Source organism: Ahaetulla prasina, chromosome 1, assembly GCF_028640845.1.
Source record: "Ahaetulla prasina isolate Xishuangbanna chromosome 1, ASM2864084v1, whole genome shotgun sequence".
Taxonomy (NCBI): Eukaryota; Metazoa; Chordata; class Lepidosauria; order Squamata; family Colubridae; genus Ahaetulla; species Ahaetulla prasina.
The window spans coordinates 166,152,828-166,171,069 of NC_080539.1; the positions used below are offsets into that span (position 1 = coordinate 166,152,828).

The 18,242-nt window shown below is 37.0% G+C and overlaps 1 protein-coding gene across 7 annotated transcripts in view; it reads left to right on the forward strand.

The window, feature by feature from the left end:
• The window catches only part of FBXW11 (F-box and WD repeat domain containing 11), an 81,867-nt gene that overhangs the window by 16,788 nt on the left and 46,837 nt on the right, over positions 1 to 18,242 (forward strand). For 6 of the 7 annotated variants that reach the window (XR_009154873.1, XR_009154875.1, XR_009154874.1 and 3 more), the window contains exon 2: positions 7,467 to 7,568. The exons of the other annotated variant lie outside the window; for it this stretch is intronic. Coding sequence is in view for 2 of the 6 variants with exons in the window: in XM_058180746.1 (XP_058036729.1) it covers positions 7,467 to 7,568 (102 nt within the window). In the remaining 4 variants the exon portion in view is untranslated. The remainder of the gene's footprint in view (positions 1 to 7,466; positions 7,569 to 18,242) is intronic. 7 annotated transcript variants of the gene reach the window in all.

Consider the following 18,242-nt stretch of genomic DNA (forward strand, 5'->3'; position numbering starts at 1 on the left):
AATCTACAAATCTTATCGTTGCTTAGTATTGACAGATCTGACCATTAGAGTCAAATATATTTATTAATGCTTGTGTGTGCGTGTGTATGTACATACATAGGGTTAGAGCTTCCTATAACTTTGGGTCAGTGCAATTTACTTATTTTAACTATTTGGTCAGGAAATAGTTACACTGAAAAGGAGTTTAGCTAGGAGAAGAGAACTGAGTAGGTGAAGAACAATAAATAGCATTTAAAAGAAATTGATAGAGGAGACTTATTGATGAAACAAATGGATCGGCTATAATTGTGCCATTGGATTCCTGAGGAGTTGATAAAAACCTAGTATAGATAAATCTCTTTCCTTTAGAATTAGCTATGTGGTTGATTAAGAACTGCAAATAAAGGGGCTGACTGGCTAGGTTCACGTATATGCAGCTGTGGTTTGTTTAAAATACAATTTGTTGAACAAATAACTTGGTTCCTCAGAAGCTTAAGTAATTAGTTGCATAAATCTGGCTGTGAATTGACTAAATACAAATTATGGATACTGACAGTTGCTAGTTTCATAAATTACATTAAAATTGAAAATTTGACTCATGAACCCTGCAAGAAATTTCTTTGGCAGTGAGACATGGTGTTTTTATATTAAAGTGAACTACTGTGTTTCCCCGAAAATAAGACCCTGTCTTATTTATTTTTTTGAACCCTGAAATAAGCACTTGACCTTATTGCCATGGGCTCAAAAGTCCGATTGGGTTTATTATCAGGGGGTATCTTATTTTGGGGGAAACAGAGTATGCTAATTTATAGTTACTCAATGGGAAGTGATAGAAGTGAATAGAAATTATAAAAAAGGATGGGATTTTAAGTAAATTGCGCTTGCTAATGGTAGTATTTATAATCTATCTTGCATGTCACCTGCATTTACAAAATTCTGCTTTCTTCCCTGGCCTTGCCTCAGCCTCTTTAAAATCACTCTATGCATCTGATAAAGTTCACAAAAGCTTATGCCTTTTTATAAATAAAGGGTTTAGAATCCCCTTTGTCAGTCCAAAACCAGGCATCCGATTTTTGGCTACCATAGATTAATACAGCTCTTTGTATACAGTATCCATGTTGCAAAAGTTTAGGTGAAAACTGAAAATAGAATAAAGTATATTGTTGGCTTTATGTATTTTTCTTATAGTCTAAGTACACTTTAAAATTGATAGATATACTTGGATTTTTCACCCTGGAAACTAAACGCAAGACAGATATTGAAATATACTGCTTAAAATGCTTTTTGTAGGAAATAGCCTAAAATATTCATATTGAAGTATTTGTGGCGGCAGGTATAAGTGTCTTTTAAAATTTAATGATGTAAGTATGTAAAAGGAGTGAAGTAGCAGCATTTGGAAATAACATTAAACTATAGCATATGATTTATATAGCTATATCTTAACTCACATTTGGATCAGAACCTTGCATTTAAATTAATTAGGTTTACTGAGCCCAACCTGTGTATAAGGCTTGAAATTGGCTTGTTCCTACTAACTGTAGTTATATTTAACCACTGCATTGGCTAATTAATGTGAAAGAAAGTGTAGACATTATTGTACACCAGAGGACATACCAGTCCATAAAACATTTGTACTATAGATATTATAAGTTGACTACTGTATCATAATAATGTTCTATTTTTAACATATAACTTAATTTGTAGATTATTTGAATAGTTGAGTGGCCAAAGAATTTGATTCCAAATTATACAGAATTAAAATAAAAAAGGACTATAGGTAATTCCAGAAGGATCTCTCCAGGCTAAGGAGAATGAAATTAAAATGGCAAATGCATTTCCTTATAAACAGATTTAAGCAAAAACACATTTTCCCCCACTTGTGTGTACAACACAGTTATGCAATCTTATAAACTGCTAACTAGATAAAAGGATCTTGGAAGATAGGATGAATAGCTAAATACAGGTAGCCCACAACTTACAACAGGTCATTTAGTGACCAAAGTTACAATGGCCCTGAAATAAGTGACCATTTTTCACACTTAGGACCATTTCAGCATCCCCATGATCACATGATCAAAATTCAGATGCTTGGCAGCTGCTTCATACTTATGATGGTTGCAGTGTCCCAGGATCAGGTGATCCCCTTTTGCGACCTTATAACAAGTAAAGTCAATGGGGAAGTCAAATTCACATAACAGCTGTGTTACTAACTTAACAACTGCAGTGATTCACTTAACAACTGAAGCAAGAAAGATGGTAAAATGGGGCAAAATTTACTTAACAAATGTCTTGTTTCGCAACAGAAATTTTGGGCTCAATTGTGGTTGGAAGGTGAGGACTACCTGTAAAAACATTTGCTCATTGTGCATATCCTTAAAAAACACGACTTTCATACTAACAGGGTCTCTCATCCAGGAAAGAAAAGAACAAGCTACCATGCTGGAAACATTGAATGTTGTTACAGAACTAGAAGAGGGACAGAAAATTGCTACCAAAGCAACCAGAAATCTGAAACAGTCACCGGGTGTGGAAATAATACAATTGGGAAATCTTAAAAACAAGATAAAATATAAATCAGTGAGGAATTATAGAAGCTTATAAACTCATGGCAAAAAAAGTGATCAGACAGATTTAGATACAGATAGTCCTTGACTTATGATCACAATTGGGACCAGAATTTACATTGCTAAGCACGGTGTTTGCTAAATGAGTAGAGACCAATGTTATGACTTTTTTTTTTTTTTTGGTCACAGTTAAGTGGATCAGGCAGTTATTAAATGAATCTAACTTGCACCATTGACTTGTTGTTCAAAGCTGGCTGGAAAGGTTGCAAATGGCAGTCACATGACCCTGGAATGTTGCAATCATTGTATATACTTGCCGGTTGCCAAAAGCACATTGATCATGTGATCACAGGGACAGTGAGGATTGATCATAAGTCACTGTTTTCAGTGCTTTTGTACCTTTCAGCAGTTGCTAAATGAATGGTTGTAAATCGAGGATTATCTGTTTGCAATAAAGCTTAACACATGATAAAGCTCAGCATTGAGAGGTTTTTTTTGACAGAGGGAAGGATGAACTTCACATACTATCCTCTCTATACCGGCCCCTTAGGATATACTGGTAAGTAGGTAGATGTTATTGCATTCATCTGTTGTTTATAGATTTTTTGGGGGGTAGAATTAGATTGGGGAAATTTAATTCTAGAACTTTAATGTTTAATTTTTTTCATCAACAATGCTTCTAGTGCTTATGAGAACATTTTGTTGTTACCAAGAGGTGATACCTTTTGCCATTTTTAACAGCATGTGTACACTCACACACAGGTTGGTTTTTGTATTTGGATCTGGAATTCTCCATAATGTGGCAATGGGAGGTGCCAGGCAGGGTTATTCTAGGTTCTAGCTCTATGGACTGTTGAAACGTCAAAGGTTCTGCCTCCCTGGTTTTGTTCCCCAGTTCTTTCAACTCAGTCTCAACTTATGGATGCATTTTCCTTCGCTCCAGAGCTTTAGAGCTGAGCTTGGAATAATTCCCTGGATAACTTCATTTTTTATTTTTATTTATTTATTTATTTTTGTTTTTTCCTTGCTTCTTGTCTTTCCTCATTTACCTAGTTTTCTTTGCAGCTGGAGAGGGCTCTCTGCAGAGCTGGGGGGTGACCAATTTCGGCACCTCCCACCCTCTCCATTCCCCACAGATACCTGGATGGGTGTTTTGGGGTGCTCCCTTCAGGGCCTAGCCCCAGTGATTGAGGCTGGCCTCCACTGTGTCGGAGTACCTTGATCGGAGCCGCCAGAGCTGCGCCAGCCTCCTCGAACCTTTGCCCGGTTTTCCCTTGATCCGCTGGGACTAGCTCCAGTCAGCTGTAGAGCAGGCTGTAGAGCAGGCTGCTGGCTTCTTCCAGAGCTTTCATGCCGCGCCAGCCTCTTGCAGCCTGGGCGGGGGCTGTTTTTACTGGCCAATTAGGTGAGCGCTACGGTGCAGAACTGTGGGAGAGCCACCGGACCGCGGTTGCCTTGACAAGTTTTACCCATTTTTTGGGCCCATTGTGTTCTGAATAAATTGAAGGAAGGATTGGTGCAGGCTCCACCAACTTGGTATTTTTTTGGGCAAGATTACAGCTGTGATACTCCAAGTGTATTTTTAGTATTTTAGTTTTATACTACCAATACTACCAAGGATAACAATTTGGGAAAGATTGGACAGGTGGGCGATTGGCCCTGCCTTATTGAAGAAGGATTGGACATTTTCAGTTAATTTTCTGGAATATTTTAAAGAGTAATTAAAATAGATACTTGGGTATCAAAAGTTATGTGGATAAACTTGAGCTTTTTTCTATAATTAGATTACGCTGCTCCAGTTGCAGCTCTTTAAGGGAAGATGTTTGATTTCTTTAGATCCCTGTTTTTATATTGAGGACAGAATGAAGTTGGACTGGGATTTAAAAGAGACTTTGTTCTCTCTTCTTGAATACTTAGATATTACCAACTACATGGTAGCATGTAGTGAAAACAAGCATTCCTATAGATTGTGATAGTACTATGTTATATATGTGTATATTAAAAGCATTGGATTGGATTCAGATTGCCAGATGTCTACTGGAAAACGGAAATGTTCTTTCAGTCAGTTCTTCTGCCACTTGCATTCTCCCCATGTCCCCGCTCCTAAACCTGCTATGAAGGTTTGAGAGGCTTTTTGAAATAGCTGTGTTAAGTTGCACTGGAGAGGAAAGGAGAAATCAGCAAATATTCCCCCTGCTCCCAGTCCTATAAGGACATCTACTGCTTCATTTTGATCCCTTTTATCAAATTGCAGCGCCAGTTGTAAAAGAAAAAGTTTTAATTCAACCCTTTATAATTTATTTATTCTGATTTAAAACATGGGCCTGTCTTACTAGTATTTTGTACACTGATTAATAAAACTTTTCATAGCTACAAGAGTCTGTGAAAGGCTTTTCAGCACAACTTGGGATCTTCTGTACCTAGAGAATATTCTTTATCAGTGAAGTGTAAATTGTTGCATCAAACCTTCAAATAAATTTAGTCAGTATGGTAATTTTCACTGTAGCAATTTTGGAAATGCAGTTTTAGAGCCAATTTGTTGATATATTTTGGGTCTTATTGAGGCAAAGCCCTTACACCACATTGATGCTGTATTAATGCTATCTCATTTTTATCCTGATTATCTTGTCATTTGTACTGCATCCTTCATTGTTTTAATACATACATTTATGGAACTTTTGAAGTTACATTCATATGCTACTATTTCCTGTATAGAGCCAGGATGCCCTCTCTTTTTTTTACCAGTAACAACCCATCACTCTCCTTTTTTTAAATTCAAGTTCTAAGACCTATATGAGGACTGAGCTGGAGGATCATATTGAAAAGAAAATAGATGCATTTTAGCTAAGTCCTTCAACTGAAAAATGCTCCCACAACTAAATTGGAAGTGATTTCCTTTGTTTTGTGCATTGGTGTGTATGTACCTCAGGGGAGCCGTAGAAATTAAGCCTACAATATTTTGGGAGCACAGGTTGGCATGCATTGTAGAGGATTGTGTGCAGTAAGTTTGACTCCAGCTCTGTTTCTGTGCATTACAGCTGTAACCATCTTTGAGCTTGCCTCTTCATTTGCAAAGCAGCTTTTTGATTTATGCTCCTCAAGCCGCAACTTGCATTAGCACAAACACTTGGGGGTTTTTTGGAAACCCAAGTGGTTTAAAAACAGGAAAAACAGGCAACTTGTTTTGGGAAGAAACTCAAACTTAAATTGTTTAATTTCAGATGTTGTAGAAGTTCAGCATAGAACTGAAATTAAGGAGCCGTTGCTATTTATCACTGCACACATGTTGTCTTTAGGAAACCTATAAACCATCTTATTATTCTTTGAAATCTTAAATTACCGATATGCTCGTGATAAATTGCTTGTAGAACTTGAATTTGATGGTTGGGTAATACAAGTCTTATCAAATACCTTTTGTAAAAATCGCAATAGAGATTTAAAACTGAAAGATAAAAATAAAACATTACAATTGTTTTGCCCACACCATAAATTGCTAATATTTCTGGATATTTCAGATCTAATTGTCAGTTGCAGTAACTCATTTTCTTTAAATCAAAACAAAACAAAACACCTTCCTCATAATGAGACTACCAGACTTCCACTAGAGTTATTTAAAGTTATTTTCCAAAGGTCATCTTACCACCTTTAATAGCATCTATGTGATCCAGTAATCATAAATATTTGCAGTGGTCAAGCATTTATGATTAAGTGTATTAAATTTGAAATGTATTAATAGAAATGATTAAAGAATCATGCTCAACTGAACTTTTGATTCACCAGCAAATAATTTTTAGTATTAATATTTAAAAATACATTTTATCAACAAAACATTGAATCAGATACTTAACTAGACATATTGGAAGGGAAGAAGGGAGGCAATCACTTGGTATAAAAAGTTAGACTTCAAAATAATGCACTGAATTCCATTTTCCAAAGTTAGACTTCCACTTACTACAATTTTGAGCTGATGAATTGAAGGGTTTAAGCCAGTGGAAAAACAATTACCGTATATACTCGAATATAAGCCGATCCGAGTATAAGCCGAGGTCCCCAATTTTACCCCAAAAACTGGGGTAAACTGGGGACTCGAGTATAAGCCGAGGGTGGGAAATGAGGCACCTACCCGTTGGGGGAACCCTCCCTCCCTCAGCTGAGAAGGCTGGCGGCTCCCCCGCCCCGCCCTCTCACTGCACCGGCAGGGCTTCAGTCCGGTAAAATGTGAAAAAAAGAAAAAAAAAAACCTCGAGTATAAGCCGTATATACTCGAGTATAAGCCGAGGGGCTTAAAAAAAAAAAACTTGAGTATAAGCCGTATAGACCCGAGTATAAGCCGAGGGGACGTTTTTCAGCACAAAAAATGTGCTGAAAAACTCGGCTTATACTCGAGTATATACGGTAGGTATCTCGGAGCCTCATTTACTAAGAAACTGCTGTTTGGCATTTTCTATTTTGCCAAGAAACATCAACGGGCTCCCTGCATGGTATTAGTTAGATATAAGCCTCAGCAAAGTCCCTTTGAAAAGCTAATCAAGACTGGAAGGATGAAGAACTTTCTCTCATGAAATTTCTAAGCCCCAAATGAGAGATTCTAGACTCAGAATAGATCACCATTCCTTGAAAAAAAAAAAAAAGCTTTTCACACCCCTAATTATGATTAGCTGAAGATATATTGATCTCTGAGTGTGACTGACTTAAAATCCAACTCCAACTTAGAAAATGCTTTAGAATGTATAGTTCATGTATGCAATATAGATGCAGCATTCTGTGGCTAGGATCTTTTGACAATCTGGGATTTAACATTGCCAGTTGCATACCGTTGGTTAATTACGTATGCATTTTAACATACTAATAAGTTACCTGCGTGTTCAGTAACTTGTGGCCTCTAACTGCTTCTTCTCTTCCTTCCTTTTTGTCATCCTGCAGTGTTCTGTGCCAAGGTCTTTGTGGCTAGGCTGCTCCAACCTGGTAGAGAGCATGTGCGCACTGAGATGCCTGCAGAGCATGCCCAGTGTCAGATGTCTCCAGGTGCCTTTCTTCTTTCTTGTTGTAAATGTGTTATGCGTATGCTGTGGATTCAATTTAAATTGTATTAAGTGTTCTGAATGTTTTCTGTATGATTCTCATTAGTTTATGCAGGAGTCTTCCTTAAGAGGGTCCTGTATGACACACACTTACTCTTACCTTAAAATGGTAAGCATTTTGCTCTACCTGTTCCTTCAATGCAAATGAAGAATGCATGTTGCCTGTGTTCATTTTGTGTGTTACATGCTGCAATTATTTGGAACAATGGATGAAAGGTAGTATCAAAATCCTTACATAGAAATAAACAGGTAATTATTTCTATAAATCAATTTAACATATACTGCTTTTGACAATATGCTCTCTAATGGTACACGCACACACATATTTTAAAGAAAGGGAATAAGTGGCTGTTTCTTTTAAATGTTAAATCATTTAAACGATGATAACATGAAATCTGCTTGATTGGCCTGAATTTCTTTAAAATAGGAAATTGTTTTTAATTAAGTAAAATTATTAGAAATTTTGCTTTAAGTTGCAAATTAAGGTTTGTTTAGAGTTAGGTTATTTATAAAAAGAGCTGAATTAGTAAAATACTTAGTCTTATTCAGAGATTTGACATCTTGTAATTTTATCAATGGAATTAATGATAGGGAAGCATAGAAATGTTTTTAATTAACTAAATATAAAAAACAAAATTCCTAAAATTCTAAACTAAGGGGGAAAGCTAAAAAATAGAGACATACAAAACATGCATTTACAGACATGCATGTTTCAGTAAACTGAAACCATGATTCATTACAGTCCTCCCTGGTTGATCTTTATTAAACAATTCTGCAAAGAACTGAAAATGCTTGATCATTTTATGTAATAATGGCCTATTTTAAAATATGTCTAGTAAGCATTATCTGCTGCGGATTGCATAGATCTCATTTGTTGAGATTTCACTGCACTGATTGAGTCTTTCCACAATGTGCCAAAGAACTAAACATTATTTAAGTAGGCAAAGATATTGTGAATCTTGAAAGTCAACCGTGAATTTGTGAATGTAGCCTATAGGTATGCTTAAATTTGAGGAAGAACTTCTTCCTCTTCCTCCATTATTGAAAAGAATTAGTCGTCCCAACAATTTATCTCAAAAATTAGTTCCCTGAAGTCGTCTGAAAAATTCATCACTACTTTCAGGAAAGTATGGGATTTGATTCATAAGATAAACATGAAATTCTCTCTGCTGGCTCTAACTGTTTTTTGCAGATAATAAAGTTACTAGTAATAGTAGGAGAGTTTTTCTGTCTCATCAGTTGAATTTCATCCAGATATTTGTAATTCTGTTCTTAACCAAAGCAAACCCTCTCAGTTAATACTCATTTTCTTCTGTGAATTTATAACCTTGTTAAAGCTCTCCATTCTCATCTGAAAGGATACATATTAGCAGTTCATCCCTAATGTTGTAATAAATACTGTTATTCAGTTAAGCAGCACACACATGCGCAGACAGCCAAAGGATTCCTTTGCAAAAGTTACATGAACTTTCCAAAAGATGCAGGTATTTTGACATTTAAAGCACAGGGGTTTTGTTTAGTCAATATAATTTAAGTGCCCCTTTATAAAATTTTACATAGCCCAAATATTTCTTTTTATGTTGTTCTTTATTCTAAATGAAAAATAGATTCTGTTTTTCAACAATCTTGAAGGGCATGTTAAAAAAGTTTGTAAAAGTTTCCATCATATTGCTTTGTGTTAGTGTAAATAGTTGATATGTTGGAGTATACATTATAGATTCTTACAGTGAGCAAAGTCCATCACTACTAAATACTGCATGAGGCTGTTCTTGAAATGTGTGTAGTTAAATCAATGGAAGTGTGATATATGCTTGGAATGCTATGGATGGCAAACACAGAATTGGCTTGGCAGTGTGAAAATACATGCATGAAAACTATTTTCTATAGTTTTGCTTATAAATGATTCGTCCTTTTTAATTTTGTGGCTAAACTTTAGCTTTCATTACTGTACTATCTGCAAATTCATATGACGTATTGGCAGAAGCAATTATTTATTTATTTATTTATTATTTACATTTTTATACCGCCCTTCTCCGAAGACTCTTAAATATAACTTAAGAAATGTGATTCTGTGATAAATCAGTCTGAGAATAATATCATTTTTTAAAAAAAAAAAACTACATTGACAGCTTCTTTTTTTTGGTATAGTATAGAAAACTTCCCAACCTTCTTTGTCTGTGCTTAAACACAAATGGACTGTAGAATCAGAAATTGTAAAATGGGCAGTATTTTCAAATAAAATTCACATAAAATGTTCACATAAAAATCAAAATAGAATTGCTTCAAAATGAATGATTGGGCAAATAATTATCAGAAATAAAATGATATTTTAAATTGGTATGCTACATTTTTGAGATACTGAGAATTGCGTTTTTCAAAGTCAGGGGAAATACTTTTCAAAGTATTGAAATTTGTGGATGGACCTTGGTGGTTCTAACCCACAAATTTCCGATGGACTCTGGGGTCTAATTCATCTGTTTCAGAAGTTACATGTTGTGAAGAATTGATTGGATAAATCAAATTCACTTGGGATCCTTATTCCTAAATCTACATGTTGGTATTCTCTATTTTAATCTCTTACTGGCTATAATTTATGGGAGGTGAAGTATAACATATTTTTAATTGAACTGTGAGAGGGAGACCTCCCTTTCACAGTGGTGCAGAGTTCACCAAAACTTTCATCTCCCTGTGAATATGGTAATGAAAAAGAGCAATATTGGCCTAATGAGTTTTTTTGAGAGTTTGGTTATTGACCTAAAGTTATATTACTATTAATTGTCCTGGAGGGGTTGATTACCATAGGGAAAGGGTGGTAACAGTCATCATAAAATCCCGCTCGGCTAATCCTTTGTTTGAGTACTACATAGCTACTTAGCCTCTGAGAAGAATCCTAGTAATTAGTCAGCTTTATTTTTCAAAAATGTTTATTGTTTATATGTTTGTAAGTTACTTTGAGAGAAGGTTGTTAACTAAAAGATGAGATGTAGACCATAGACACTAAATAAATGAAATGAATGAATCTATTGTATAATCCAGAAAAGTATGAATAAGGGAACCAGTTTGGTGTAATGGTTAAGGCAATGGGCTAGAAACCAGGAGACTATGAGTTCTAGTTTCGCCTCAGCATGAAGCCAGCTGGGTGACTTTGTTCCTCTTTCGCAGCCCTAGGATGGAGATAGTAATAAAGCTAAGATAAATATTACAATCTTTGACTAACGTGTGTTCACACACACACACACACACACACACACACACACACACACACACTACAAAATAAAATGCACATTAAAAATGGCAATCTAAATAAGTTATATAAGTTTAAAAAAAAGGGGGAAGAGTTGTAAACGTATCACAAAAACATGGTTTCGGTTGCTTCGCTCCTGCAGCAGCAAGACAGAATTTGGCAACATTATGGGTGATGGTCATGGGAGTCCCAAGCTGTGGAATGGAATTTGTTTATATTTACCATCAATAACTGCTAAAGGGAATGGGTTGACTCTAATGAGAACAAATGCTCTGTAATGTCTATTGTTGATTAGAGACTGACAATAATCAGCTGGCTTAGTGGTAAGCCTTAGTAAGCCAGCCTGTATCAAGGATCGTCTTCTCAAGTGATCTTTTTGCTTGGTAGTGTTTCATGTGTTAAAGAAGCCATAGTGCAGCTTTTGTCAAATGATATCTTCCAGTTAAATTGGAAGTTATCTCTGTTAAGATATGTCAGGCCAAATCCTGAAAATCTTGCCAACAAAACTGCAGGGATCAGTCTAGGTAATTATCAGGAGTCACACCTTATACAAAGGCATGCTCACACACAGATACAAAAATGCTTTTAAAATTGTATGGTGTGGGAAAGGCATATAAGATTCTAATAAAGAAAGATTAAAAGCTCTTCCAGTGAGGATTAATGGCAAACTAGATGTCCCATGAATGGAGTTTGTGATTGGATATAGCCGTGATGGAACCTATGGCACACATGCCACAAGTGGCATGCCGAGCCATATCGATGGGTATGCAGGCGTTGACCTAGTTCAGCTCTGGCACGCATGCAGGTGCCGGTCAGCTGATTTTTGGGCCTTCTGGGCCCACTGGAAGTCAGGAAAAAGGGTGTTTCCGGCCTCTGGGAGCAGGGTGGAGAAGGCCTGTTTTTCACTCTCCCCAGGCTCCAGAGCCTTTCTGGGAGCAAGGGGAGAGTGAAAATGGCCTTCCCCACTGCCCGGAGGCCCTCCAGAGGCTGGAAATGGCCCGTTTCCTGACTTTTAGTTTCACTGGAAGCTGATTTTCGAGCCTTCCAGGCCCACCGGAAGTCGGAAAATGGGCCATTTCACCCTCCCCAGGCTCCTAGAAAGGATCTGGAGCCTGGGGAGAGTGAAAAACGGGCCGTTTCTGGCCGTGGGGGGTGGGGGAGACCATTTTTGCCCTCCCCCAGGCTCCAAGAAAGCCTCTGGAACCTAGGGAGGGTGAAAAACGGGACTACCAGGCCCACTGTGCCATCACATGCCAAAAGGGGGAGCGTGGGGGGGTCATGCATGCATGCGGGGGAGACAGGGCACATTGAATTATGGGTATGCACATCCGCCACATACACACACCCCGCTTTTGCCATGCGACAGCAAAAGGGTTCGCCATCACTGGGATATAGGATCTGGATTGATGATATCTTTCCGGAGCAAGGGAAGAGTGTGAGGTATCCCATGTGTACTCCATATAGCCTCTCCTTGTGAGTGAGTAGATTGCAAGAACATGTAATCAGCTTTTGAGTTGAGTGAGTAGGAGTCAGGGATTCTGTGTTAGCTCACAATCATAGCATAGCCTTTTTAATGTACAAAACGTCCAACCAAGCCTCATTTCTTAATCACCTTTGAAATTATTTTTTTACTATTTTTGAAACCTTAAGAAATTTCAGGACAACAAGTTTCATTGCGTTCACAGGGTGAATTCCTCCTTGCGAAAGAGGGTTGACATTTCAATTTAAGGAATTAGAAAAATAAGGTTGCTGTTTTTTAATAAACAGCAATAGAAAGTTTAAAGTGATGATTTTGAAAAGTTAAAAATGAAACTAAGGCTCCAGATGGTTTTGAAATGAGAATTTGTTATTTAATACAATAATCTTCTCTTTGGAAAATTCTGGTTGTTTGGTTTGGTGGAAAGATAACATGATAAGAAGGTACTGTATTTTTTGCACTATAAGACGCTCCGGACTATAAGACACACCTAGCTTTTGGGGAGGAAAACAAGAAAAAAATTGTCTCCCAGCAATTGCCTCCTTGCAACAAACAGCAAACAGCCTAGTCAGCTTCTGCACAGCCTGATTTAGCACGAGCAACTGATTGGCGGTTGTATCAGCCTCTCAGAATACTGCCAATCAGCTGTTCCACACTGCAGGGATCAATGCCACTCATCACAGCTGCCGCCTCTGTGTGCCCCATTTTTTCCTTCCATGCTTTCTGATTTGTGCCTCGGCGCGTCCCGTTTTTGGCCTCTTTCAGGTGACAGGAATTGCTGCTGCCATTTGCGATAGGCAGCAGCGGTGATGGCCGGCCGGCATCAATCTCCACAGCCTGGAACAGCTGATCGGCAGTATTCTGGGAAGAACGATCCAATTGCCGATCAGCTGCTTGTGGTAAATCAGGCTGTGCTGAAACTGACCAGGCTATTTGCTTTTTGCTGCAAGGAGGCAAATTGCTGGGAGGTAGAGGCCCAAGGGTGGGGGCTGATGGGTGGGTGGGGCTTCTGCAACATTTGCTTTATAAGACACACAGACATTTCCACCCACTTTTGGGGGGGGGGGAATTGCATCTTATAGACTGAAAAATACAGTATTTTATTGGACTCTAGAGGGAACTGCAGAAAACAAAGGGTTACTTAAAGGAGACAAATACACTGATTAGACACATTAATACAAAATGGAACAAAATACTTTTAACAGTAGATGTTTTTTGGAGATTTGGGAATCATAGACTGAGAAATTAATTTTAAGAACATCATGGATGGATGATGGGCAAACACACTGACATGGAAAAATAATTTATACCAGATAAAATTGAAATCAAATTGAGTGTAAACTTAAATATGACATGCTATAAGAATGATACGCAAAAATGATATAATTAATGGGGTTTTGCTAATTAGGAATTACAAGGCTTTAAGATTTTGTTAATACTGTAGTTAAATGATAATTTATGTGCATTAAGAAATGGTGATAATTTACTAAAATTGTACTTGTCATGATGAAGGTTAAAGTTGCTTTTTACTTTTTACTTTTTTACTTTTTTCACTTTATATTTTTATTTTTGTAGTTTGGATTGGTCATTTTATTTTATTTTTTTTTCTTTCTATTTTTCTTTTCATTTTTCCAGCACTTTTTATATTTTTGTAGTTGTATTTTTAACTTTTCCTGTTGTAATCAATAAAATTACTGTACTTTTTGGAATATAAGACACACTTCGCCCACTCCCCCCAAAAGGGTGGACATGTTGGTGGGTCTTACACACCAAACACAGCCATTTTTGGGTTCCCAAAACCCCGCCCCGCACATCCCGTTTTTGCCAAAAACAGGCTCATTTTTCGCAAAAATGGGATGCGCAGAGGGTTTGGGAGGTCTGCAGAGTGCTCCTGGGGGCGGCAAAACCGTGACGTGTGGGTTTGGAAGGCCAAAAATGGGCCTGGTTTTCACCAAAACGGAGGCATTTCCCCCCTTCTCAGCTCCCAGGAGTACTCTGCAGGCCTCCCAAACCCTCTGCAGGCCCAGTTTTTGCGAAAAATGGGCCCATTTTTGGCATCCCAAACCTCCCATGCATTGTGTTTTTGCCCTCCCCAGCCCCAAGAACATTCTGCAGGCCTCCCAAATCCTCTGCACATCCCGTTTTTCACAAAAATGGGACGCACAGAGGGTTTGGGAGGCCTACAGAGTGTTCCTGGGGACTGGGGAGGGCAAAAACTTTTTTTTTCTTGTTTACCTGTCAAAATCTTGTCTTATACTCCAATGCGTCTTATAGTCCAAAAAATACGGTATTTAAAAAATATTTAAAAACCGTTAAAAATTAATAAAAACCAATCTTTAGAATAAAACAGAAAAAAAGGAAAAAAAGACAAGGACAAATGTGCAGAAAAATGAAAAAAATGCAAAGAAGTGGCTTGTGATTTTCTTTACAGCAGTTACCGGTATAAAGTTACCTTTTTCATTTTTTCTTCAATTTATTTATTTCTAATCAACACCATATATCATAAGTTCATTTTGTTTCTATTTCATGCAAAATTTTATAAGGGGTTTCCAGTCAGCAATAAACTTAGATATGTCTTTTGTCTGAATAAAGATGTTAAGTTAAAGTTAATTTTGCTATCCCAGCAAGTTCTATAAACTTCATCCTCCTCTGTTGTGGGCAATGTTCAATCTTTTCAATATTATGCCTATTTTTTGCTGCAGTTATCATACATAAAAACAAAGTTCCATGACTTTTGTTTTTCAAATGTTTATTGATTTGTTCCAAAAGAAAAACTAATAAGGTAAATAAACCATTTATGCCAGTTAAAGTGCTTTTGAATCTATCTCCCATGCTGTTACATGGATGTATTGAAGACTAACAAGTGGGTTTTTGATGTGTTCTATGTTTTATATGTGTGAATGTGTGTGCCTTCTTAGGGGCGAATTGATGAGTTCCATTACTTCAAATATCCATATTTTTTCTCTAGAGAAGTTTAAACCCTGTTTTTCATAGGCTTAATTTCTCTATACAGCAGTGAAACTACTGCCTGTGAGTTAGTTTTTGATTCCTGGTGACTGCCTAGATAAGTCTCTGCAGTTTTCTTGGAAACATTTATCAAAAATGGTTTGCCCTTGCCTTCTTCCTAGGGAGAGACTAGCCGAAAGTCACCCAGTTTTGTGCCTGAGGTGGAACTAGAATTCACAATCTCCCAAGTTTCAAGGCACTATACTAAATTTACAACAATCAGTTTCATTGACGTCAGCAAAAGTTCCTCCAATCACTTCTTGCTTTGTAACTATTGAGCAATGGATATAGATTCTGTTTTAACTCTTCACTGCTGAATACTAGCCTTTAAAAAGAAAATATTTGAGAAGATGTTGATGAAATTGAGTGTTTTCCTCCTCAATTTCCATACTTGCATCAAAGAATACAAAACATCAGCAAAGTAGATTAGTGAGGTAACTGAAAGTGTCAGTGGAATAAATTAGAGTAACAACTGAGGTCCAGTCTGAAGATACTTGCATTTGTGATTGGGAATAGAGGAAGAGGTAGCTTTTCTAACATGATAATTAACTTTAGAACAGGAAATACATTCTGAACTCTGATAATGCGCATTGGTGGAAATTGAGAAAGGTGCCTGGTTGATGAAACATTAAATTAGACAAGTGGTTTCAGCATTAGAAAAAAGATTCTTGTACACAACATTGGCAGGTTTGTATTAATTTTACTTTTTGTTTTTCTCATACCTTTTCTCTTCTCCTGATCTAATTTTCCCTTCTTCCCTCTTTTAAAATTAGACTTTAGAAGTTGTTAAATAAACAGCACTATGATAAGTTAAATAACTAAACAGTGGGCGAATCAAATCCGAAGAAAATACTTTGTTTGAAATGTATGACTGCCAGAATATTATGGGGTAATGACTGGTAGTTGCTCCACTGACCTACATTTGCCCATAGTCATTGCGTGACAAAACTAGGTCAACTTCTGTTTTAGTTCTGTACTATATCTTATCCCCTTTAGATCACATTAAATTGAACAGACTTGTGTGAATCTTCCTATAGTGTTTTTTTTTCTTACGTAATCTCTAACATTACAAAATCATAGTTCAATATACAAAGTACAGAATCTACAGATATAAAAACTGGATTTTCCCCCTTTCAGAATCCAATGCCAAGTTTTGACTACAACCCAACAGGCGTGTCCCATCTCACAGGCTTTTCCTTGAATTTGAGAGGATTTTCCAATGCAGTGCAAAAGCAGTAAGATTGCGATAGTTCTGTAGGGCTGGCTGTTGTTTTATATCTGTTTCTCTTGTTTTCTGAATTCAGACAAATTACGAAGTGTAACGATCAGCACAAGAAAATCTACTATAGTTAGCTTTTAATTTTAAAAAATGTGATCAGTTTTCAAACTCAGCATGAATGAAAATATTCCTAAATGGTATTTAGTTACTTTATTGTCATTATTAAGTTAGTATAGAATTGAAGTCATGTGGGGAAATAAAATTCCTACTAAAAATGGTTGGTTGCTGCCTGTCATCTTGAAGATAGCATAACAATACTTCCCTGGGGAAGTATGATACAGATTGTAGTTGAAAAGATACAATTTATGATAATCCTTCCTCCATTTTCAGACTTTAGGTAATCATTAATTTACAACCACAATTAAGCCTAAAATATATGTTGTCAAGTGAGAAATTTTTTAAGTGAGTTTTGTCCCATTTTACGACTTTTCTTGACACATTTATTAAGTGAATGATTGCTGTTGTGAAATTAATAACATGGTTGTTAAGTGAATCTGGGTTATCCATTGACTTTGCTTGTCAGAAGGTCGCAAAATGACTTCTGAACACTGCAACTATCATAAATATGAGTCAGTTGTCAAGCACCTGAATGTAAATCACGTAATTACTGGGATTCTGCAAAGGTTGTAAGTGTGAAAAATGGACATAAGCCACTATTTTCAGTGCCGTTGTAACTTGGAATGATCACTAAACAAGCTATTGTAAGTCGAGGACTGCCTATACAGATAGAGGTACTTCTCAGGTTGCAACAGCAATTGGGACCAGGATTTCTATCACTAAGTGATCACATGACCACTTTGCTTAGCAATGACAATCCCTGCAGTCCAGGTTGCCAGCATAAACTCAAGACATAGGTTGTTAAGCAGGAAATAGCAGGAGTTCCAGGTAAGGAGTGGGGGCTGCCACGAGGGTGTAAGTATATACAGGTAGTCCTTGCTTACCTTGTTCAGTAACTTTGAACTTAAGATGTTGCTGAAAAAGATGTATGACTGGTTGTTAAACATGATTTACTTAATACCTGCAGCAAATCTGACATATACCGGTAAATTGAGCATGGTCTTGAGATGTTTCGTTTAACAATCTGAGCAGAGGGTATAGCCTCCTACGCTTCAGAATTCATCCTGCTGTTTTTTATCAGTAGTCAGTCATCAGTAATGTTGACAAATGTTGTGGTATGCTTTGGATCATGAGTCGTTCCTTTCCTTCTCCATATTTTTTCCTCTTCCCATCACTCTGGTAAAAGTTAATCTTGATTTCATGAGTCAAAAGAAGGTTATTTCAGAACTGGGCAAGCTTTTTTTGGTATTTTCTGCAAAGTCCTAATCTGGTCTTTCTGTTGTTGAGTGTTACCAGCAGTTTGGATCTTGTTGTGAAGCCTCTGTATTTACATTCATGAAGCTGTATTTTGACTGTAGACTTTGACACGCCTACCTTCTCAAGAGTGTTCTTCTCTTGGCTAGCTGTTGTCAAAGAGTTTTTCTTCACCAATGACAGAATTCTGCGGTCATCAATTTAGTTGTCTTCCGTGGGCTTCCAGACCTTTTGGCGTTGCAGAGCCTGTCAGTTAATTCTTTTCTTTTTAAGAATGTTCCAGTGTTGTTTTGGCCACTCC